This window comes from Vulpes lagopus, chromosome 11, assembly GCF_018345385.1.
Source record: "Vulpes lagopus strain Blue_001 chromosome 11, ASM1834538v1, whole genome shotgun sequence".
In the NCBI taxonomy this organism is placed as follows: Eukaryota; Metazoa; Chordata; class Mammalia; order Carnivora; family Canidae; genus Vulpes; species Vulpes lagopus.
In genome coordinates, this window is record NC_054834.1 from 71596997 (window position 1) to 71618179 (window position 21183).

Sequence of the window (21183 nt, forward strand, 5' to 3'; positions counted from 1 at the left end):
AAATGAAGCAGAAGAAATATCTTACTCATTCTCCAAGAGCATCATTATCCTGATAAGAAAACCGGACATGTTACAAGAAAACTACAGACCAATGAGCAGCTCTCATAGACACAGATGCAAATTTTCCTTAACAAAATATTAGCAAATCAAATCAGTAATAAATTAAAAGAGTAAGATATCATGACAAGTGGGGTTTACTCCAGGAACATAAGTTGGGTCAATATTTGAAAATCAGAGAAATTCACTGTATCAAAGGACTAAAAAAGAAAAATGACAGACATGTGAAAAAGGTGTGTGATCAAATCATCACTCACTCATGGAAATCTGGGCAATCTAGACACAGAAGACAACTGCCTCAGCCTGATAAAGGGTCTACAAAAAAATGTAGCGCTGATGGCATACTTTGTGGTAAAAGACTGAATGCATTTTCCCTAAACTCAGGAACAAAGAAAATGAAGGATGTCTGCTCCCACCACTTTCATTCAACCCTGACTGGAATCCCCAGCCACTGTAACAAGGCAAGAAAAAGAAGTCAAAACCGTATGGGTTGGAAAAGAAGTAAAACTCTCTTTGTTTGCAGATGACCTGATCATCACTATTAGAAAATGGGATATAGAGCAGCTGTCCGGACTCAAGTGAGTTTAACTAGGTAGCAGGATACAAGGTCTATATACAAACAAAAGTGAACTGTATTTCTAAATACTTTTAGAAATGAGCCTGAAATGGAGATTTAAAAAAATACCATTTGTAATATCATCAAAACCACAAAATCTTGGGGATAAATCTGACAGAATATGTGCAAGCTTTCTGCGATGAGAAGGAAATGAATAGCATCAAACAAAGGTACTGGATGTTCTTCAGTCCAAGAAGCCTAAGCTATAGTCACAGGAATTCTGTAGTTGCCTTGTGGAATCCTTGGAAACAGTAACTCTCAGCTAGCCACAAGGTTCAGGCTTGAAAACACAGCTTCTGATCTACTGTTTACACCAAACAAGCTAAAAGAAATGAGTCAAAATTTCAACAAGAATGCTCAAATTCAATAGAAAAAAACTGTTTCACTACTTTCTCTAAATAACCATGAGTGAGAAAAGCAGCAAACATTTTTGGAAAATTGTCACAGGGTCATGTTTCTTCACTCTTTCAAACCTCACTCTCAATATCATAGACCTGACACTTAAGCGTGTGAATATGCCACTGCTTTCTTCCCTCTGTTTATGTATTCTTGAACATAAAATGCAAAGAAATTTCTCAACAGACAATTCCATGGGAGCAGAGCCCTCTTTAATGTTGTTTATTCATTACATACTCTAGTCCCACTTCTTAAGTGATCTGTAACGTGAGCTCCAGGGGAACCAGGCTCAAATCCAGGGAGATCCACACCTCCTGGACTACGGTCACAGCCTTCTGAAGGGAGGACACAACAGGGATATCTCATGCGCAGAGAACACCTGGACTGCAAGAGACTGCCACTGCATGGGCTCTATTTTTTCCAGCAATGAAATGAGAACACAAATACAATTCAGCTTTGTAACCTCTGTGAAATGTGAGGGACGATGGTAGGTGGCACCAACAAGCAGCTCCATTTTGCAAAGAGCACACTGATGCTACCTGCTAAGTGAAGGCATCCATGAATTGACCACACCTTAATGTTTTCCTCCCCTGAGTGCCCAAGGGCATCTCAAACTCTCCCTTGGCTTAAGAGCTGGTCACTATGTAACAGCACATGGAAGGTGCACTGCAGGACTTCCAACCCTTGGCAGCAGGTTAGCAGCTGCACAGAGACCACGATGCGTCTTCATTCTCCTCTCCTCTAGAAGAGGGATGGAGTGGAAACCATCAATGCAAGCTAATTCTGATGTCATTGGCACAGCTCGTCATTGTTTATGTTTCCACTGCAAAGAGCAAACATTCAGCTTGTTTAGTTTACAAGTCACGCCCCAATATAAGGAGTTTCATATGGAGGTGCTGCCAAAGTTCTCCTTCTTAGCGTCAAACACACTGATGTTTAAGCAATTACAAAATGCACCCTTTTTGATTCACTGATGGTTAGGCCCTGATTCCGAGCAGGCGAAATGATCAATGAGGATATGTATCTGGAGTAGTGGCACAGAGTGCCAAAATCAAAGGGGTTGAGAGGGTGCTCACAGAATATTACAGCCACTCTTCTCTCCTGCTTTTTTAAAAAAGTGATAATATTGGCTATAATTTAGGAGTACAGATAGAGGAGAAGAGCTGTTTCCACCACTGACCAGAAGTGAGGAACATCAGATTTAAGATTAGTTTGATTTTTTTCAGATATACCATATCCTTTTGAGATCCTTGAACATGATGCCATTAGTAACAGCCTCGGGAAGAACTGCCTGGCCGCGCCCTCACAGCCTCCGACTTGGCACTAAAACAGAACAGCAAGTCAGGCAGCAAGGTTGCTAGAATCACAAGTAGGAAACCACTCCTTTTAATCAAGCTGTCTCAAATCACGGCTGCAAAACAGTCATGACAGAGCTTTTGGTGAGTTGAAGAACCCGGAAGCTGAAAATTTTAATGTACGTTTTTAAGGAGAGGCTTGATTCCTGAGAATCCCACGAGTGAGAAAACGTCTCGATCAACACAGCACCAGGACAGCACTTAGTCACACCCTGATACGCAGACAGGGAGGGAAAGCCCCTGTGCCAACTATTGTGCTGGGTCCTTATCCTGAGAGCTGCCAAAGCCATGGCACTCTGTAGGACAGTTGTGTGCTAAAGAAGTAATCTATGTTAAACAGAATAAACCGCCATGGTGCCACGTGAGAAAGGTTCAAAATTGTCCATGAGACGTACTCTTTAATCCTATGCTTCGCTCTGACTAATGCTTTAAATCATCAACAATATTCTGCACAAATTAAGATGTTAAAAATGTCAAGAAAAGTCAATTACAAGCTTTCATACTCCAGCTCTTTTGCTGCGGTACATATAGTGAAGAGTATATTATAGAGAGTCTCCAACCTGAGCCCAGCTTCCCTCCTCATCCTCCTGGTGTTACGAGGTTAGGAATGCAAAAGAACATAACTATTAGTATTGGTGAGCTGAGTGATGCAAGCAAATTAATGCTGTAGGGAAGGTGCAGTGACTGAGTGAAAGAGTAAAAATAAATAAATAAAGAATGCATCATGCAAAACTCATGCAAAACCAACAATTCCAATTTCTCATGCAAAGAGCCAATTTCCCATGGCAAGCATGTCCGTATAAGGAGAAAACTAAGGCCAGAACATGAAAACCGAGCACCAAACTGAGGTCTCTCCAGAAGGAGATAGGAGTTAAATCTATTCTAAGTAGAGCGAGTCTACCAATTTTAAGGTCCCAAAGAAAAATCTAAAATAGAATTCCATTTCACACATTTAACTAATACCTAATGGAAATACTTATCAGAACAATTTAATGTGAAATGACATTTTTGTTTCCCAAGGAAAAGCCAAGAATCGTGCCGCTCTTGGGTGGGGAGCACGGGGGAAGGTGAGCCCAGGGCTGTGACTGACCGTTTGTGGCGTGGCCGTGAGTGTTTCCATCTCTTCATGCGTTAACCAGACATTTCCTGTGGTCTAGGGTGACCCCAGTGACCAAGCACATCCAGGGCAAGGGAAGCAGTGACAAAGAGGAAAGGTGGCAGACACGTAAGCCTCAGGCACATAAAAGGAGCAGGTGGAGGCCGAGGCCATTCTTCTCACCTTTTCATTTTAGATGCCCGTGTGGAAAACGACAGAACATTAAAATAAGCTCCCCCCCTTTACAAAGAATAACCACACCTGACTAACACTGCTGTCAGTAACCCATGAGCAGCCCGCAATCCCTAGAGCTCTATTTGCCATGCTTATCACCTGAGTAGGTGAAATATAAAAACAACACGTTCTGTACTTCTGACTATTGTGAGTGATTCTCAAGTAACTTATTCAAAAGGGTTACAGTTGTAACCCGAACCAAGCACCATGAAGCGCACAGTCTAGCTTTGGGCTATGAGACAAGGTCCCAGCAGGTTCTCCACAGTGACTGGGCCATGGGGATAGACCACCTTGCCTGGGGAACCCAAGAGGCAGGGCACAGGTCTGAGTGTGTCCAAGAGAATGTCCAGTGACTTCGAGGAGCCAAAATACCAGCACCACGGGAGTACCACGGCAGACCCGATGCCCAAAAAGTGACCTGCAGGCCCTTGGGCCCCTCTGGGAATGGGTTGCACCCTGTCCTCTTAGGAAGGTTCCCAACTGAGATGGCTCATCATCACTGTGCACCAACTTAGCTCCTGACCACTGTGCACCAACTCCAGCCTTCACTGGACAGTTCATAAAGACTTTGGGAAAACCACTCTACACCTTCATTTCTAGAAAGGCCACTCTAACTGGAAACAGCTGGGCAATGGGGACCCAGTCAGAATATTCCTGGCACAGCTCTCTGGGTCATGGGTCAGTGCATAGGCTGACTGCTCATTACGACCCCTTCCCTAAGAAACAAAGTAAGACAAGCCAGCAGGCAACTCCTCCTTGTGTCGAGTAACCACAAGCCCCGGATTGGGCCCTGACCCCCTAACCTGCTACTCAGAGAAGTACATCTGTGAGGCTCTTAGGTCTCTCCGTCAGGTTTTCCCTCAGAGCAGACCAAGAGTAGAGCAGGGACTGAGCCAACGTAAAGAACCCACACTTTACGCATGAGGAGTTGGCCTGCTCTGTCTCCCAATAACCAGCCATGTTTTCAGTAGGTTCGTGTTTACCGTTCAACTGGAGGATCTTCTGTAAGGACTGCTAATCCGAACAAGTCGAACAGGAAAACACTGGTCACAGTGCAAGTGGGGAATCTAAGCCTTTCCCCCTTTGCTTTTGATAAATACATTATTAAATTAGAGACAGTTAGTACTTTTCTATGCCTTTAAAAACTCTCACTTCTATACTGCAAAGCCACTGCAGCCAAGCAGTTGTATGAACATTCAGTAAGGGACCCGTGAACCACCCAACCATCACCACTTAAAAGTCATAATGTCTCTGAATGCCAGAACTTTAAGTTGGAACACCGGATGTGTGTGCAAGCACTAGATAGTCAAGAAAAATCAGCAGGTACATGGGTTTTACAGACACATACCGTTCTTGAAGTTGGAGGGGCTGATGGACTTGTCAGGGACATGATCTCCTGAATCGCCAGCCTCAGCTTCAGCCGATGCAGAGGGTTGCTGATGCCAATCTCACGCTGGATCTCTGTGTCTGACAGGGCAGACATGATGGCCCCGCTCTTCACATTGGCTCGGCAGGCAGCCACGTACCAGGCAGGCATCCCAACCCACAGCTGGAGACAAGAAGGCCGCAAGGTTATGCACTGCATACAGTTGGATGAATAACACTGCCACATATGGACTGTACTCCACCCAAGATTAAAAGAAAGATATACCTCTAGCCAAACAACAACGGTCGGCCCATCCCACTGTGCAAAAGGCAAACCTTGTCTCCGGGCTTCCTCGAGCAATTCATGCCTACAAATAACAAGAGATTTAGTGTGAAAGAATCACCAGTGCATGCATGTATTAAGCAAGTTGAACAGAGCTATTCTCTTTAGACATTTCTAAAAGTATCCTTGAGTCATCTCCTGGCAGAATTAAAGACTTAATTGCCAACATTAACAATCTCAGCAGGCTTTATGTCCAAGGAAGGATAGTCAAGGGAATACCTGAGTATCTAGGAAAACCAGGTAGGAGAAGAAGCTGCAGCTGGGTCTGAGTGAAGGAGCCTCTGGGAGGGCCTCAAGCATCTAGCATTGACAACATCAGAGTTTTGTACCAGTAATGGTCTAATGTGGCCAGTAAGTCATGCACCGGGTGCTAGCTGCTTCTAATCTACACTGCTATTTAGCCTCATTAGGTATGTGTAAGTTAAGACACTGGGCCATCCTATGGTTTAACCCACAGGGTTCATCCTGACCACTTGTATCAGTGCACACAGGACAGACCGTGAAACTCCAATGTTATCACAAGCCAACACCCATCGAGCGGCAAGCAGGAAACAGTCCTGGCATCCTTATAGGATCAGAAATATTCTATGTGCCTGGTTCTAAAATTTCCAAACCATGATTTTACCGTATTAACATCTTTTAAAAATGACTGTCTACAAATAACAGGTAAGAGACAACATAACAATTTTTATGAATCTTATCTTACTTTTTTGTGTTGTGTACTTCAAGGCTTTCTGAAAGACACTAATTCTTCCTGACTATGAAAAACCTTGCAGAGAAGATGGGGTTGTACTGGCGGAGGTGTACCTTGAGTGCCTGGGCATACTGAGGCATTTTTCAATCCTTAGGTTATGTTTTAGTGTTATTTTTCTTTTTCTTTTTTTTTTTTTAAGTGTTATTTTTCTTTAATAATTTCTGCAGAACACATCAGATACACATGGGCTCTTTAATATATTTAAGTGGTATTAGATTTTTCCTGAGACTGTGAAATCTATGTAAAATTAAAGCTCAAAATGTTTCACATAAAATTTCAAGTGTTTCTTAAATCCATCTTAGGTTTCCTTGAGTAATAAATATTTTAATTATGCAGATATGATTATACCAGAGAATGCAACAAATCTTTTTTTTTTCTTTCTTTAAAGTAAGCTCTATGCCCAGTGTGGGGTTTGAACTCACCACCCTGAGATCTACTGACTAAGACAGCCTGGTGCCCGAAAAAGCAACAAATCTTAATAGCTTGAGGGGAAAAAAGGGCAACCTTTCCTCATTAAAATAAGCAAAGCTTTTCATAAATGAAAAAGAAAGGGAGTTCCCCCCCCCCCCCCCCAGGGTTGTGGTCATCCTGCCACAGGGCAGCAATACTGGAGGGAATAGGAAGGTGAAGTCTTCACCTGGAGACTGGTGGAATAAATCATGAATGTGATCAATGAAATGCCGATTTCTGTGTCCTAAGGACAAATACTCAAAGACAGTGGCTATATTTTACGTGAGCACTTACATAAGCCCCGTGAACCTTACGAACAGTACAAACAATCCCTTAGCTGACGGGCTGGGGAAAAGCCTAAGCTGTGGAAGTGTGGTCAGGTGCTAAGTTCTACATGGCTCGGCCCAGGTGAGGAGGAGCTGTGCCACTAGACTAGGAGAGCTTTCAGATGCTGGACTCTCAAAGTGTGCCAAACAGCAACTGAATCGCTGCCATACTTCATCTTTTAATATGAAATGGATATTTGGGAGCATCTGGTTGGTTCATACGGTACAGCCTGCGACCCTTGAGCTCAGGGTGGTGAGTTCAAGCCCCATACTGGACGTGGAGCCCACTTCAGAAAAAAAAAAAAATCTGAAGTAGATATTCATTATAAACAAGGAATATAGGGTTAAAGATAGTCCATTAACCTCATGACCTGGAGGCTAATGCACATGATTCTGACTTTACTGGCAGCTTCCTCTTGGCAGCACCCATTTGTGCATGCAAAGCCTTTTCTGGTATGGATGTGTTCGTGGGTTTCAAGCTCAGGCCCACGGTCCTGCTGAAACTGAGATGAGGCGGTAGAGACAGGACCATGATGCAAAGAAGTGCAGGAGCCAGCAGGAAGGTAGAGGCCCAGCCAGTGGCTGGGCCAAGTCTCTGCACTCAACTGCCTCCCTGATCAGGCTGGTGCACAGCCCAGAGACTAAACACCAACTGGATCCAGGTGGGAACACTTGCATCCCTTCCTTCTACCAGGGAATAGAAGGCCCATCGTGTGAAGCAGGCCTCCCACCTGCAGGATGACGACACGGGGCACATGGACACTATGCCACCAGGGAGGGCATGCCCCAGCCACCCAGGCCAGCTCCACTCCCACCCTGTCACTTGTCTCTGCAAACAGGCACACACTCCTGCCTGATCTAGGCCGTGGAGGATGGCCGGCTGAACACGACCAGTTTCCTTCATTTGTGATGGCTGTTAAGTGGCTATGTAGAACTTACGAACTTGCTCATTTACCCATATAGTTGCTCTAACAAGCAACAGAACCATTCGGTTTTCTCCTTTACTAAGATGATAATAAGTATGGCAGATAACAGTTTACTGTAACAAAATGAGGTATTCTTACACAGGTTAATTTCCCAGAAAACAGAACTCTTCTGCCATGAGTTCCAAAGCCTCAAACTTGACACTTGAGGTGGTTAGGACTCTGAAATGCCCAGTGCTTCTCTGCACCTTAAACCGGCCCCCAGCACCTAACTCTGTCCTGAAGAACCTCAGTTACTAGCCAGTCTCCTGGAGGAGTGAGAAGACTTGTCTGGCTTTTGCTGGCACTGACTTCTTTCTCTGCTTTTGGACACTGCATTCCCTGCCATGGCTGTGCCTTATGTTTACTGCTCGGGGACCCCACCAAAGGGGCTGCACCCTCTGCTAAGAAGACAGATGAGCCACGGACCTGAGTTCCGTCAGGGACCAAATTCTAGACCTACGCCTAATTTTCCAAACACCTGCTCTAATAGTACACAGATGTGGGATGCATCCCAGCCTTACAATGAGAGTTGCAGGTAAAAGACATTTCAAAATTTGCTAAATTATACAGAGAGCAGGCACGCATATGAAAGAGGTGATGCAACCTGTGACTAATGGGAAAGTCGCCTTTTGCAACAAAATGTGTGTGAGCCTTTGCTCATGCAATACTGCATGACAACAGGCATCGTGCCTCATCTTTCTGAGACCTGCACCCTAACACTACGGCACCTTGTATGCAGGTGTATAGGGCTCTATCTCACAAATCACAGCTCTGCCAGCCACGGAATGCATACTCTTGAAAATCTGAGGATAACTTCTGACTCCCTAAAAACTTTACTCATAGCCTACTGCTAACCAGAAAGCTTACCAGTAACACATATTTTATACATTATATGCATTTATAGGCTGCATTCTTTAATAAACTAAGCTAAAGAAAAGGTTAAGACAATCATAAAGAGAAAAACACATCTACAGTGCTATACTGTAGTTATAAAAAAAAAATGCATATAAGTAGACCTGCACAATTCAAACCTGTGTTGTTCAAGTGTCAACTGTATGTTCTAGAACTTGCCATGCATGACAACGGAGTACAGAGAATTACATGCTCTTAGATACTCAGTTATAGCTATGGTGACACAGAACTAAAGCCATCAATTTGAACATCTCAGCTGTAGAGAAACAACTTACATGTGCATGAATGCACATACACCACACACACACACACACACACACACAGTATGAAATTTAATCACATGCTGGGGCAAATAACTCAATAAAGGCTGTCCTCATATGGCCAAGTGCTTAAGCATACCTCCTAAGAGTGACAAAATAAATGTAGGAAACAGGAAACGTTTTGGCCAATTTATGCTACTTTTGATCCTATGTGAAATGCACATTTCTGGGAGCGGTGGGGTGGGAGAGCCAGCGGGCACTGCCACAAATCTACTGTTTTCATTACGGAATGTAAGGATGTGAAATAAAACACATCAGCAAAATCCAAGGGACAGAATTTTCCTAGCATGGTTCCAGGAGCAAAAGGCCTAGTTTCAATATTAAATTTCACACAGCCAAATGGCAACTACCCAAGTTATTTTAAAACATTTTTATACAGTTCAAAGACAGCAACATTCAGACCAGTGTGAAGCAGTTTCTACAAATCTCCATTCCCAGAGAACCAAAAGACTGAAGATGCCTATGGTATTGTGACAATAACAGAAATAAGAGCATTTCACCTGAAATAGAATCTATGGTATGTCAGTCAAAATCATCATTATGACTCCTGAGAAGAAAACTAAAAGGAGGCACATTTCACCAAAAAGAAACCAACTGGCAGCTCCTGGGATTAAAGGGAAGCCAGCCTCTAGCGGAGGGGGTCCCTGTGGGCTCCGGTGAGACCTGCGGCCCCAGGCTCCAGGACAGTGCTGGCTCTCAGGGAACCCGAGGGCGGCAGGATGACTTTCCCATTGTCGGGTTTCTCTCAGAGCCTGCTGACTCCTGGCTCTCACTACGGGCTCCATCTTCCTCCCTGGGCTCACATCTTGCTCCTCCCCACTACACTACATGCTGCCTCTTCTGTTTGAGAACATCAATTTTGTCTTTCAGCTGTCAGATCACTGGGACATGGTGCCAACCTCTCCAATTCATCCATGTAACTCTGGTTTGGAATATGGTGAATCAGCACACAACCTGCTCTGGGTTGGAAAGTCCCAGAGAAACGTGCCCACCTGCACCCTCTCCTGAGGCATCATGATGCCCAAGCTGCTCCCCAAGAAGCTATTCCCACTGTTATTGGTCATCTTCAGAATTGAGACAGTTTACAATGAAAATGTAATAAATAGTCTACAAAACTGAGGGTCTGTGAAGGTACAAATTCAGAATTTCCTTGGGAAGGAAAGAAGGACAATATAGTAGAAGATTTCTTGACAGATCCCCAGTATGAAGAGCAAACTCTGAATGCTGGCAGCTGAGTCATCACAGTGGCTGTAGTCATACATATGGTTATGTGCATCTTGTATTGAAAGCACCTCATGTGTATTTACAGAGACATATATTTCATACTGCTAAAAACCACATGATGTAAGTGTGCCCCTTGTTCCCACGTACAGATGACCAAGTGGGAGCACAGGAGTGCTAGGACAGAGCTCCCCCAGAGGTCCAGAGCCAATCTGAGCCAGAGCCAGGATTCAGAGTCAAGTGCTGTGAGGCCGAGCCCCACGTGCAAACCCTGACACGTCCTCCCTAGCCAACTTTACAAGGTTGGCTGGAATCCACGTGAGTCCTTTCAAAATTTTGTAAATGCTCTAAAATCTCCAAGAAGTATCATTTAATAAAGGCCTTGGCTTCATCTTTCTGGACAGAATACATCTACACAGTTACATAGTACACTTAATAAATAACTGTTGGTTAAAAATCAGGTACAAGCGAAAGCTGCTCAGTGAGATGGCAAATTAAAAATAGCTTACTTTTTTTGAAGTTTACGATTTTTTTCAGCCTGTCCTCCCAATTTGCTGAGTCCCAGGGCATCCTGAGAGGAGTTCTCTGTCTCTGAAGCAGCAGCTGTGAGGAAGCACAGGGACTGAAATAACGAGATGCACTGACAGGGCCATGCATGGGGTCCTCCTGACAGGTGGAAGTGTGTCTGAGGGCACCTCCAAGGGGATGGCCAGTACACGGATGCACCTACACTGTCGGGGATCGTGCTGCATGACAGCAGTCAGCTCCTGCGACAGGGGCCACACAGAGCACCTGGGCCACAGCACGCACACGGGACACCAACCTGGTCCTGCAGGCTCCTTGCCAGCGTGGCCGGGACGGCCTTTCTCTTTCTTGCCGAATAAGCGGCCGATGGAGGACTTGATGCCCTTCTTCTTGGGGGCTTTGTGCAGCGAGTCCTGGCTACTGTTACTGCTGCTGGGGTTGCTCACGGGGCCATCCTGTGAGCCTGTGGAGCTTGGGGAGAGGAAAGGATCTTTAACAAGTATTCAGCACAGCACACCATCCCATGCACATGACCTGGAACATTTGGCGTTTTTAACATGCCTTCAAACTTCAGAGCTAGCACTTAAGTTGTCACCCTCACAAAGTGCGTGAGCAGCTCAAGCTCCCAGCGACATTCCCCGGGAGGGTTGCCCCTCTCTCCTTCCCTGGAAGGCTGCGACAAAAAAGCCCCAGGTAGCCAACCACCCGGGAAAGTGGTCACTAAGACGCTGGTCCTGCCGTCCCTCAGGAGCCCTGAGCACCTCCCCAAGTAAGCCCTTCCTGGCGGCAAACTGGGAGCAGGGGGAGCTGGTGGTAGAGCCACTGCACAGGGGTGCACACAGCCCTCACTGAGCACCGCCTGGTGTGAACAGAAAAACAACCAGTGCTAGTCGGGAATGGGGTGCACAAGCAACTGAGTGAAGAGGCCTGGGGGTGCAGACGGTGAGGGGCTCTGGACAGCCCAGAAGGGCACACAGTGTAGCCACCAGAAGGAACCCTCAGGAGCGTGCCATGTGCTGGCACAGGCTCCAGCAGGAATAGAAAGTTCTCTATAGTCAATATGCAGACTCAAGAAATGAAGTTGTCCTAAAAGTGCTGACACCATTTAGCCCCCTTCTTTCCAAACTGACTTTTGTGCAAACAGCTACTCGTCTCCAGCCGGATTGCCATGCAGCTCCCTGAGCTCCCAAGGCATCCCAACAACATCATTTAAATAAACTCAACTTGATTCACTGGTCTTTCTTGAAAATCATCGTTCTGACCTTTTTTTCCTGGCCCCCCAAAAAGATAAAAAATTTCTTAAAACTGCACACTAACATCCGATAGTGTTTCCCAGGAGGGTGAGCAGTGCCCGCACGCGCCTTACTTTCTGACATCCCTGATGTCTTCGTGGCTGACTGTGTGCAGTGCTCCTTTGTGCAGCCTGTCTAAGCGGAGCGATCTTGGGGAAGAAGGGGGGGATGTTTCACATTTTATTGTTGCCTTGTCATCTCGTACCTCTTCCCGGGAAGCCGGCAACTGTGGGTGAGACAGAGTGAGAGCAGCCAGTGAGATGTCACCACAGAACAATTGGGTAGGCTTTAAATTGTAGCCATACACTTACTTAAAAACTCAGGGAGCTATAAAATGCCTTGGGTTTAGCCTAAGGCCATGCTACGGAGAAGTGGTCCTGTTTACGAGAAGCAGCTGGAGGAGACTCCCTGCTGCCTGCACATGAGTGTAGGGCCTGGGGCACTCCCCTCCCGGAGCCTCCACATAGCCCATGGGTCACTCTTCCTGGAACTCTGTGCTGCCACGAGGATGGCCACTGAAGGGGATGACAGAGATCAGGGCCACACCTCAAACCATGTCACTAGAAACCACGGATGGCATGAGCTTTTCCTGGTAGACTGCTCAGGAGGAACATGCTTACCCGATGCCATTCACAACAAGCACTGGCAAGCACAGAATCCTTTCATGCAAAACTGCCTAGAGTTTTTTGTTTAGGGCAGGGGAGGAAATAGCCTGTAACCATAATCCATCATTTCTAGTAATGATGAAACCATGGAGTCCCTAAGGACAAGTTCAAAGTGAACAGGCATGCCCCCTCCATCCCACACACGTGTCTGGCTCATGTTTCTCAGTGATGTTATAACCTGAGGACTTGTGGGGCTTAGAGAGCCTGTTGTTCCATACCTCATGGACAAATTGACCCTAGGCTGCCATTGTAACATGATGACCCCCTTCAGACTCCCCGTGTTTCTGTCATGGAGCTTGAGTCTGTGCTGCGTCTCTGTGGCCATGGAAGGAAGGTGGGGCCACTGTCTAGCCAGCGCTTTAACCCCTCACAGGGTCCTGGCAGGTCTTGCTTACAGACCTGGGCTTTGTGGCTGGCCAAGACAGGGCTGGGTCTAGGAGACACGCATGGCAAACATCTGTATAAACAGCGAGACTGGGCAGCTGGCTGTGCTTTGTAACAGGACCACTGCACCCTTGCAGGGGCTCAGTGACAGCCACATGTATCAGCGCCAGGTGGAGCTGAGCTCAGGTAAGACACAACCGTAACCGACAGCTGGATAAGTCCTGCATCCTCTTCTGACATCCCAGCACAATCATCAGACAATGAAAGGCTATCTTAACTGGTTAGAAATTACCAACATAAAACTTCACAGGGACAGATTTCAATGACAGGGATAGATTTCAAATTCAGGTTAAAGCAATGATTCAATGATTTGTAAAAAAACAGAAAACAAAAAAACAGGATGGGGGAGTGATACTCGGGACTGTGCTGACCATGAGGTCAGTGGAGACACAGCTCCAAGTGTAAGCCTGTTCTGCATGACAAGCCCTCGCTTGGTCTGCCCCGCCTCTGCACTGCCAGGGAAGCGTACCCCGCCCAGCGCTGCACACACACCTGGTTTCACAGCCCCAAACCTCAGAACAAGGCCCTCCAAGAAGCAATCAGGGAGCTCAAATGACCACAAGCAACAAAAGCAGCCATCCTGCCTGGGTGTTTGTTAGCACATCTCTTCCTTCATTGGGAAAGTCTTGCTACCAAGAAAAATGTGAACGCAAGCCAGCAGACTCTCAGGGCGTGCTACGCACCTGGCTGGTGGTGCGGGTGCCCAAGCTGTCTGCAGACCATGCACAGACAGGTACAAATTGTGGTCATCCTGACGAGCAGGATTCTGGTCTGCATAATGGAGGGGTTCTCGCAGCTGCCACCCCACTCCCAGCACCACCGGACTGCCTGACCAGGCAGGTCTGGGGTGGGGGTACCTATGGTCCAGGGAACAAAGCCTGACAGTTATAAGACACTCTGGTCAAGAGATATGGCCCCTGATATGCTGTAGTTCCTCTGAAAATGGGGAGACCCGCCTCATGGTCATCTATACAGAGGAGGAGCCCTGAGCCCTGTGCGGGATGCTATAAAGGAGATGAGAGCACCTGAGCAGAGGCGGGCTGGGTGGTGAGCAGACAAATCTGTACCATACCTTGGCCTCTGGCACAGCACCTGGCCGCTCAGCCCTGGTCTTCGCATCTTGGAAATAGGGTCACAACACAACTTGTGCCTTGCAGGGATGTGTGTGAGGGTCAGTAACAGGCTCATAAAACACTCAGCACAATGCCTGGCAAACAGCAAGGGCTCACCGAATGCTGCTAGCCATGATTACCCAAGCTGGTTGTGCCCAAGTCTAAAATCTATGGCTCTGCTTCAGTAATTTCTCGTTTTAAAAACTATTATGTCCAGGGCGCCTGGGTGGCTCAGTTGGTTAAGCATCTGCCTTTAGTTCAGGACATGATCCCAGGGTCTGGGATCAAGACCCATGTCAGGCTTCCTGCTCCCTCTGCCTTTTCCCAGCTTGTGCTTGCACTGTGTCTCTCTAAAGTAAATAAACAAAAACCTTAAAAAAAAACCCCGAACTATTATGTCCAGTATAATGAGGTATGCCATGAGCAGAAGACAAACGTGAGAGAAAGGCAAGCTCTCCCACCCATTGTGGTGCTCTGTAAAAACCAGTGGCTCTGCTGCAGGAGCATGACCACCCTGCTAGAGTGCTGTGGGCCCCAGTCCTTCCTTGGATGCGCCCACCACTCATGGGCACATGTTGAGGGTGCAACGCTCTTGTGGAGTGAGGGGTACTCTCTTCAATGGGTCACAGACAAACAGACGTATGTTCAACTGCTAAAAATTTTTACCTTTCTACGATGTTTCCTTAAATCACTAGGCTGATAGAGGCATGCAAAGAAATGAAAAGAAATCAGATTTACTGCACACTCTGAAGTAAAAAATTCAAGGTTCAGAAGAGGCAAATATATTAAAAAGAGAGTAACAGGACAGATGTAAGCAAGATAAGACTTAGAAACAATGTAACTGGAAATTTTTTCCACAAATTTAATAGGTTATTCAAGATTTACTACAGAAAGGCTATAAATTATGACTCAGGAAGATAAAATTCTATTATAACATAAACAAACAAAACATATTAAAACACGGTATTGTGTGTGACACAGGGACCAGACAGCTGTCTGTTTGAAATTCTTCTATGAGTCCGTTTTCCTTATTGAAAACCACATTGCACTTTTACAATATCAATCTCATGATGCAGAAATTCCTGGACACCCACTGTGACATCCAACAAACCAACTCTGGTTAATGACCCACTGGACATTAATGTTTGAAACTTCTTTTTTTTTTTTTTTTTTTTTAAATTTTTTTTTTTTTAATTTTTATTTATTTATGATAGTCACAGAGAGAGAGAGAGAGAGGCAGAGACACAGGCGGAGGGAGAAGCAGGCCCCATGCACCGGGAGCCTGATGTGGGATTCGATCTGGGGTCTCCAGGATCACGCCCTGGGCCAAAGGCAGGCGCCAAACCGCTGCGCCACCCAGGGATCCCATGTTTGAAACTTCTAAAAAATAAATGCATTATTTAAAGCAGGGTACCCTGTGATGATTTGTACGAATAAAAACTGGCATAACAGCAGGTGGCACATTTACCTTCTATGATTCAGTCTATGAAGGCAGTAATTATACGAGTTCAGTAAGTTAATGAGATTTACAGTTAAATATAAGCATCAAGACCAGAAAGCATGCTATCCGTGTCAGGCTTCCATTAATTCTATGCTCAGTACCTAATTTTTTATATAAAAAACACTTCATTTATGAATTACATATCCTCTACATGGTTCTCAGTAAAAACACTCCTGATTCATCTGTATCATGCCCCTATCCACATCCATGATATAGTAACACACAAATTAAAATGTATCACTATTGCAGGAAAGAAAAGCCTCATTACTTGATGAGAAATGAATATAAAGTGGAAACCACACTAATGAGCCATAACTGAGCACACACATACTATGGACCACAGAGTCACTGCCCTCTGAGCATGCTACAGAGGATGTTACGGCATGGGGCTGATGATCAAAACACTAGCTGGGGGCGGGAGGTTGAGGCCTGTATGAACTGTGATAAACCACACAAAAGGATGAGACAGGAAATCGAAACCAGCCATAGAAGCAGATACACTGTCAGCCAGCATAAAGAATCACAAAAATAGGGGAAAAAAAACAAATAGAATTATTTCTTATAACCACTCTTACAAATTCTCTGAAAGGAAGTAAGCATGAAACCACAAATAAAACCATCAAAGAGTTTAAAATATTAGCTAATTAGCTAATGATATGAATTATAAAAATAGTATGTCGAAATACCACAAAATGGACTTGTTACCACTCCATATGCCACTACAATGATTCAGAGCTCATTTAATTACATGCTAACAATGTAGCTAAAAATAAAAATGGACAGGAGAGATTCTAACCAACAGAAGTGTGGTTGAAAAGCAGAATGCTGTAAACATGATTTTACGTGGGAAATTGGCAAAGTGCTCATCAAACCCAAGCTACATACACAAGAAGGTTATAAAACATGCTTTAGAACTGCATACTTATCCCTAAAAACCACATGGTCACTGTGTTTCCAGACCCTGACAAGCGAAGATGCCCCTGTACCTCCCCAGGAAGCCACACAGGCGAGTGGCTTGTGCTGGTGCCGTCCTGGCCTCACACACAGAACTAGCATCAAGCATGCAGTCAAGCACATCACAGATAAAACAGACGGACGCTTCATGTTTTTGACTGCATGTCTTGTACCCCTAGTCAGGCAGCCCTAATGCAAAGAAGGACAGCACTGGCTCCCTCTGTACGTTTTCCACCCACTAGGAAGACTATCTGTGTTCAATTCTGTGGCACCATCACTGCTGTGCCTGGCACAGGCCCGTGTCATCAAAAGTCCCACAGATAAAAACTTTGATGAGTCCATGATGACATGGTAAACCAGTCACTCAAATGCCATGATTAATTTGTCCCTGTGCTATTGCTGAGTGATTAAATGCTAGCTGGTTTAATAAATCTTGAACCTCTAAACATAACAAATGAACCTGATTTCCTTCTGAGTAAAAAACCAAAACAAACCATATTCTTCAAGCCTGAGACTGAAATCAGGGGCTGGGGTGAGGGGTGCAGCAGGCACAAGAGGCAAATACTTACTAGAGTCATGACCCCCAGTCTGTCCACCTCCCTGGCTGGGCTGTGCGGGCCCCTTCGTGGGGTGGAGCGCCCACTGTGCGGAGGGGAGGGGCCCGTGAGCACAGATGTGGGGTGTGGGGGGGCATCGCCCAGGGATCTGAACCGACCCGGGCTGTCTAAACTGCCACTGCCCACTCGGCTCTCAATCTCCTCTGCCCGCTGCTCCGTGCTCTCCTTTTCTTCTTGTATCAGCCTAAAACAAAAGCACACAGTCAGCTTTGCTTCACCAGCAAACAGAGGAAGGCATCTGCCCAACAAACCTGTGCTTGCTTCCACCCGTATTACGATCAGACGCCAGTTAACAGTTGCTCCAACAATACTTTAGCAAACAAGTCCTACTTTTTATCTTTTCAGGATAATCAATTTTAGACTACCACAAAGTGAATCTTCTACTGAGTCCTACAAAGTTGCTTCCTATCACTAGTGTCTGGTTTTACTTATGCACACTAAAATTCTGATGGGGGCTTGCTGGCAACTCTCTTCCTGTGCAATGGCCTACATGAATCTTACAATTCTTAGAGCAAAGCTGCAAGTTCATGGATCAAATTTTCAACTGGAAATCAGGAACTTTGATGTAACTGAAGAACTGATCCATGAAGCAATTGGAAGTTCCCAAACACTAAAGTGTCTGGATTAGATGAAAAGGTTGAATTGATTTTTCTTTTTTAAAGGCTGAATTCAAACAAAAGTCTTAATTGATGGGATTTTCGACCAGCTTCCTCTGAATTTCTTGAATCACATCAACCATTCTCCACTAATTTGGAATTTAAGGTGAACACTCTTCTCCCCTAATGTACAGTGCATCAGTAAGCAGCAGTTTCAATATTTGACTATGTGAATATTATTCTAACATTAACACACAGGATCCATGTAGTAACCATGGATCCAATTACAGTTCTACTTGGATAACAAGTCAGTGGACAGACTTGACCATTAGTATCCAGTCAACTGATATCCAGTCAACTAATATTTTGTAGCCCCAAAAATACAAAAATATTTTGTATTTTTGTGGCTACAAAATACAAAAAGCTGTGTGACCCTCTCTCACGTCCCATGCAGATGGTGAAAGTCTTCGGAGCTGAGGCATCTGCACTGAGCTGGCACAAGGCCTTCCCTGTTTCTCCTGCTAATGTTTGTCTCTACCCTCCTGCTCTCGGCGGGAAGGAACAAGCATGTCTGCCCATGCTGACTTTATAAGAAGAAAATCCAGGCAGCAACTCTACCCAGAGTCACTGCAGGGTCCCTAGTATGTGACTGCAGGACACACAGAGTGGGTCTCAGGGCTGCCTGGGCACACTGCCATGCCTTCCACCCACCCCGGCCTCCATCATTACAGGGGCCAATCTCTGGTTTCCCTTCCCCCATGGGCCTCATGCTTTGTAAAGTCATTACTGTAACTGGGAAGAGGATTTCTAAAGAAAATATCTTTGAAATAGTGATGAGACTGAGTCACATCCATCCTCTGACCTCTCACTGTTCTACGATGGACCAATTTTGACATATCATGTTAATTTAGCGTAGCAAAACGCAAGCATGAGTGGGAACCTGCCAACTCCAACACTTGAGCTTTTCTCGTTTCTGTGTCACTCAACACAGCTGGCCCTCTCCGGGGCTGGGAATGCACGCGCAGTGGGCAGACATCACCTTGGCACCTTGCCCACATGTACTCATAAAACCTAAGGGGACACTTGGCTAGAAGGGGGTGGATGAGCAGCTCCCCCTCCCCTGATGCTGCATGCTTCCCCTTCCACTGTCTGCACTGAGCTGACATTTCTCCTCCTAAGTCGCCCTGTCTTCTGCCCCGTGAAAGACCTCGGCTTCTTCTTAGCCCCAAGTGCACCAGGCCAGTCCACTTCTTCCCACTCTGGATGGTGCCCTGCCACACAGCTTCCCTCTGCATCCTGGACTAGGGAGGCCTCCCTGATCCGTCCTCAGCTCTCAGCACCCTAGCCGACCCTGGAGTCCTGTCTGGCACTGAGGAGCATTGCAGGCACACACTTGCACCCCTGCGGTCCTCTCTGGCTGTGCTGTAAGTTTTTGGGAGAAAGGATTCAACACCTTTCGCTCTTCCCCCACATCTTACACAAACATGCCAATACCACAGTTGTGGAGAGAACGCCCTGGTTAAATGAATTTTATAATCAAGCATAATCTCAAAACTTAATTCTTAACGTAGAATTGTTAGAATGGGACACTTACAAAGTGTTCACAATATTTGTTCCAGACTTTCCTAAGTACGACACCACTCCTCAGAGACACTCATGTCTCTGCAGTGCTGTGTACAATCTCGGGTACCTGATCTCTTTATTGATGGCGTCCAGCTGTTCCTGAAGCATCATGGCTAGTGTCTGGGCATCCGCCTGCCCACTGGGTGACAGCAGAGCAGCTGAACTGAAGAGAGTGTCCCTGTCATCTTCACCATCAGACATGTCAACATCACTCTCGAACGCTTGTGCCACGTTTGCCAGGACACTAGCTTGCTGGGCACGTTCCCAATCTTGTTCATTAAGAGTCTGTACCTGTAAATAAGAAAACTGGATCTCAGCAAAGGACGAAAGTAACAATAGCGGTGACAGAAACTTTCAAAGTTTCCAAATGGAAGCCTCAAAGAAACCGAAAATGAGCTGTGCTTCCAAGTGGCTGACACTTCGTGAAGCAACAAGCAGTATACAAGGTGCGGGGCGAGGTGGGTGGCCTAGCGCCGAGAGTGCCTGCAATGCTCACACACTACGTGGACATGAGGCATTTCCGTGACATCTTTCAGAGGGTGGGATGATAGCTCCAAAACAAAATCTGAAATTTAAAACAATTCCTTGGTGCCAGTCAGCCACCCTAATAAGAAGTAAAAAACCCAAGAAATCCATGGCAGGTGAGTACACCTCCGAGGCCCTGGAGCTGCCAAAGTTCCTGCACTCCCCTCCTGAGGCTGAGAGGCACCTCTATGCTGAGCCCAAACTCTCCCCCCAGAGCAAGTGGGCGCTCACCAACATCGCACATGGGACCACACACGGAACCGTGTGTGGGAGCAAAGGCTCCCCAGGCCTTTCCTGCCCTCCCCCCTCAACAACACATTCCCATTCCCCTTTCTCACTCTCAGTGGGGCACTGCCCACCACCACCCCGCCCCCGACAGCCCCACCTGTAGGCATGAGGGCCGGCCCTCTGCATACTCAGGAACATCTTTCTGTCCTCTCTCTGCATAATCAACTTTCTACCAGTTCATTCACATCACCCTAAAAATGTTTTCTCCCTTCTCCCTCCAAAATAAGAAAACAGAAACCACAGAACTTTTACTCCAGGACTCAGCTACCAACCAGAGTATAGGCTCCAGAACACTGCCCCTCTTCTGTTTAGATATATGTTCGTCCCAGATTCTGAAACTTGTCACAAGTGGGCTCCCCCACAACTGCTCCCTGGCACAACAGCAAGCCCTTCACCATTCATACACAATTGTCCTTGACCTCCACCTTGCCCGACCCAGCAGCGGGACCAGGGCTGCTGCTCCCCCTCCCCGGAGCACCTTGGTCCCTGCTTCACTGTCACTGCTCCGCCTCCACCATTCAGTCTCTTCCCAGCCTACGCAGTGGAGAGTGCCTGGAGCTCTATCCTTGGACCTTGAGTTTCTCCATAGGAGCCCACCTGGTGACTTTATCCTGCCCATGCCTCTAGATAT

At 46.2% G+C, this 21183-nt stretch overlaps 1 protein-coding gene across 8 annotated transcripts in view; it reads right to left on the minus strand.

Moving 5' to 3' along the window:
* The window catches only part of PPFIA1 (PTPRF interacting protein alpha 1), an 86182-nt gene that overhangs the window by 11171 nt on the left and 53828 nt on the right, over nt 1-21183 (minus strand). For 4 of the 8 annotated variants that reach the window (XM_041721707.1, XM_041721709.1, XM_041721705.1 and 1 more), the window contains 8 exons: nt 19807-20030; nt 17473-17704; nt 12302-12453; nt 11234-11406; nt 10920-11013; nt 5406-5487; nt 5103-5303; nt 3515-3577 (listed from right to left, as the gene is read on the minus strand). In XM_041721707.1, the coding sequence (XP_041577641.1) occupies nt 3515-3577; nt 5103-5303; nt 5406-5487; nt 10920-11013; nt 11234-11406; nt 12302-12453; nt 17473-17704; nt 19807-20030 (1221 nt within the window). Of the gene's footprint in view, nt 1-2984; nt 3012-3514; nt 3578-5102; nt 5304-5405; nt 5488-10919; nt 11014-11233; nt 11407-12301; nt 12454-17472; nt 17705-19806; nt 20031-21183 lie in introns of all 8 variants that reach the window. The other 4 variants (XM_041721711.1, XM_041721710.1, XM_041721708.1 and 1 more) reach the window with 2 other exon arrangements.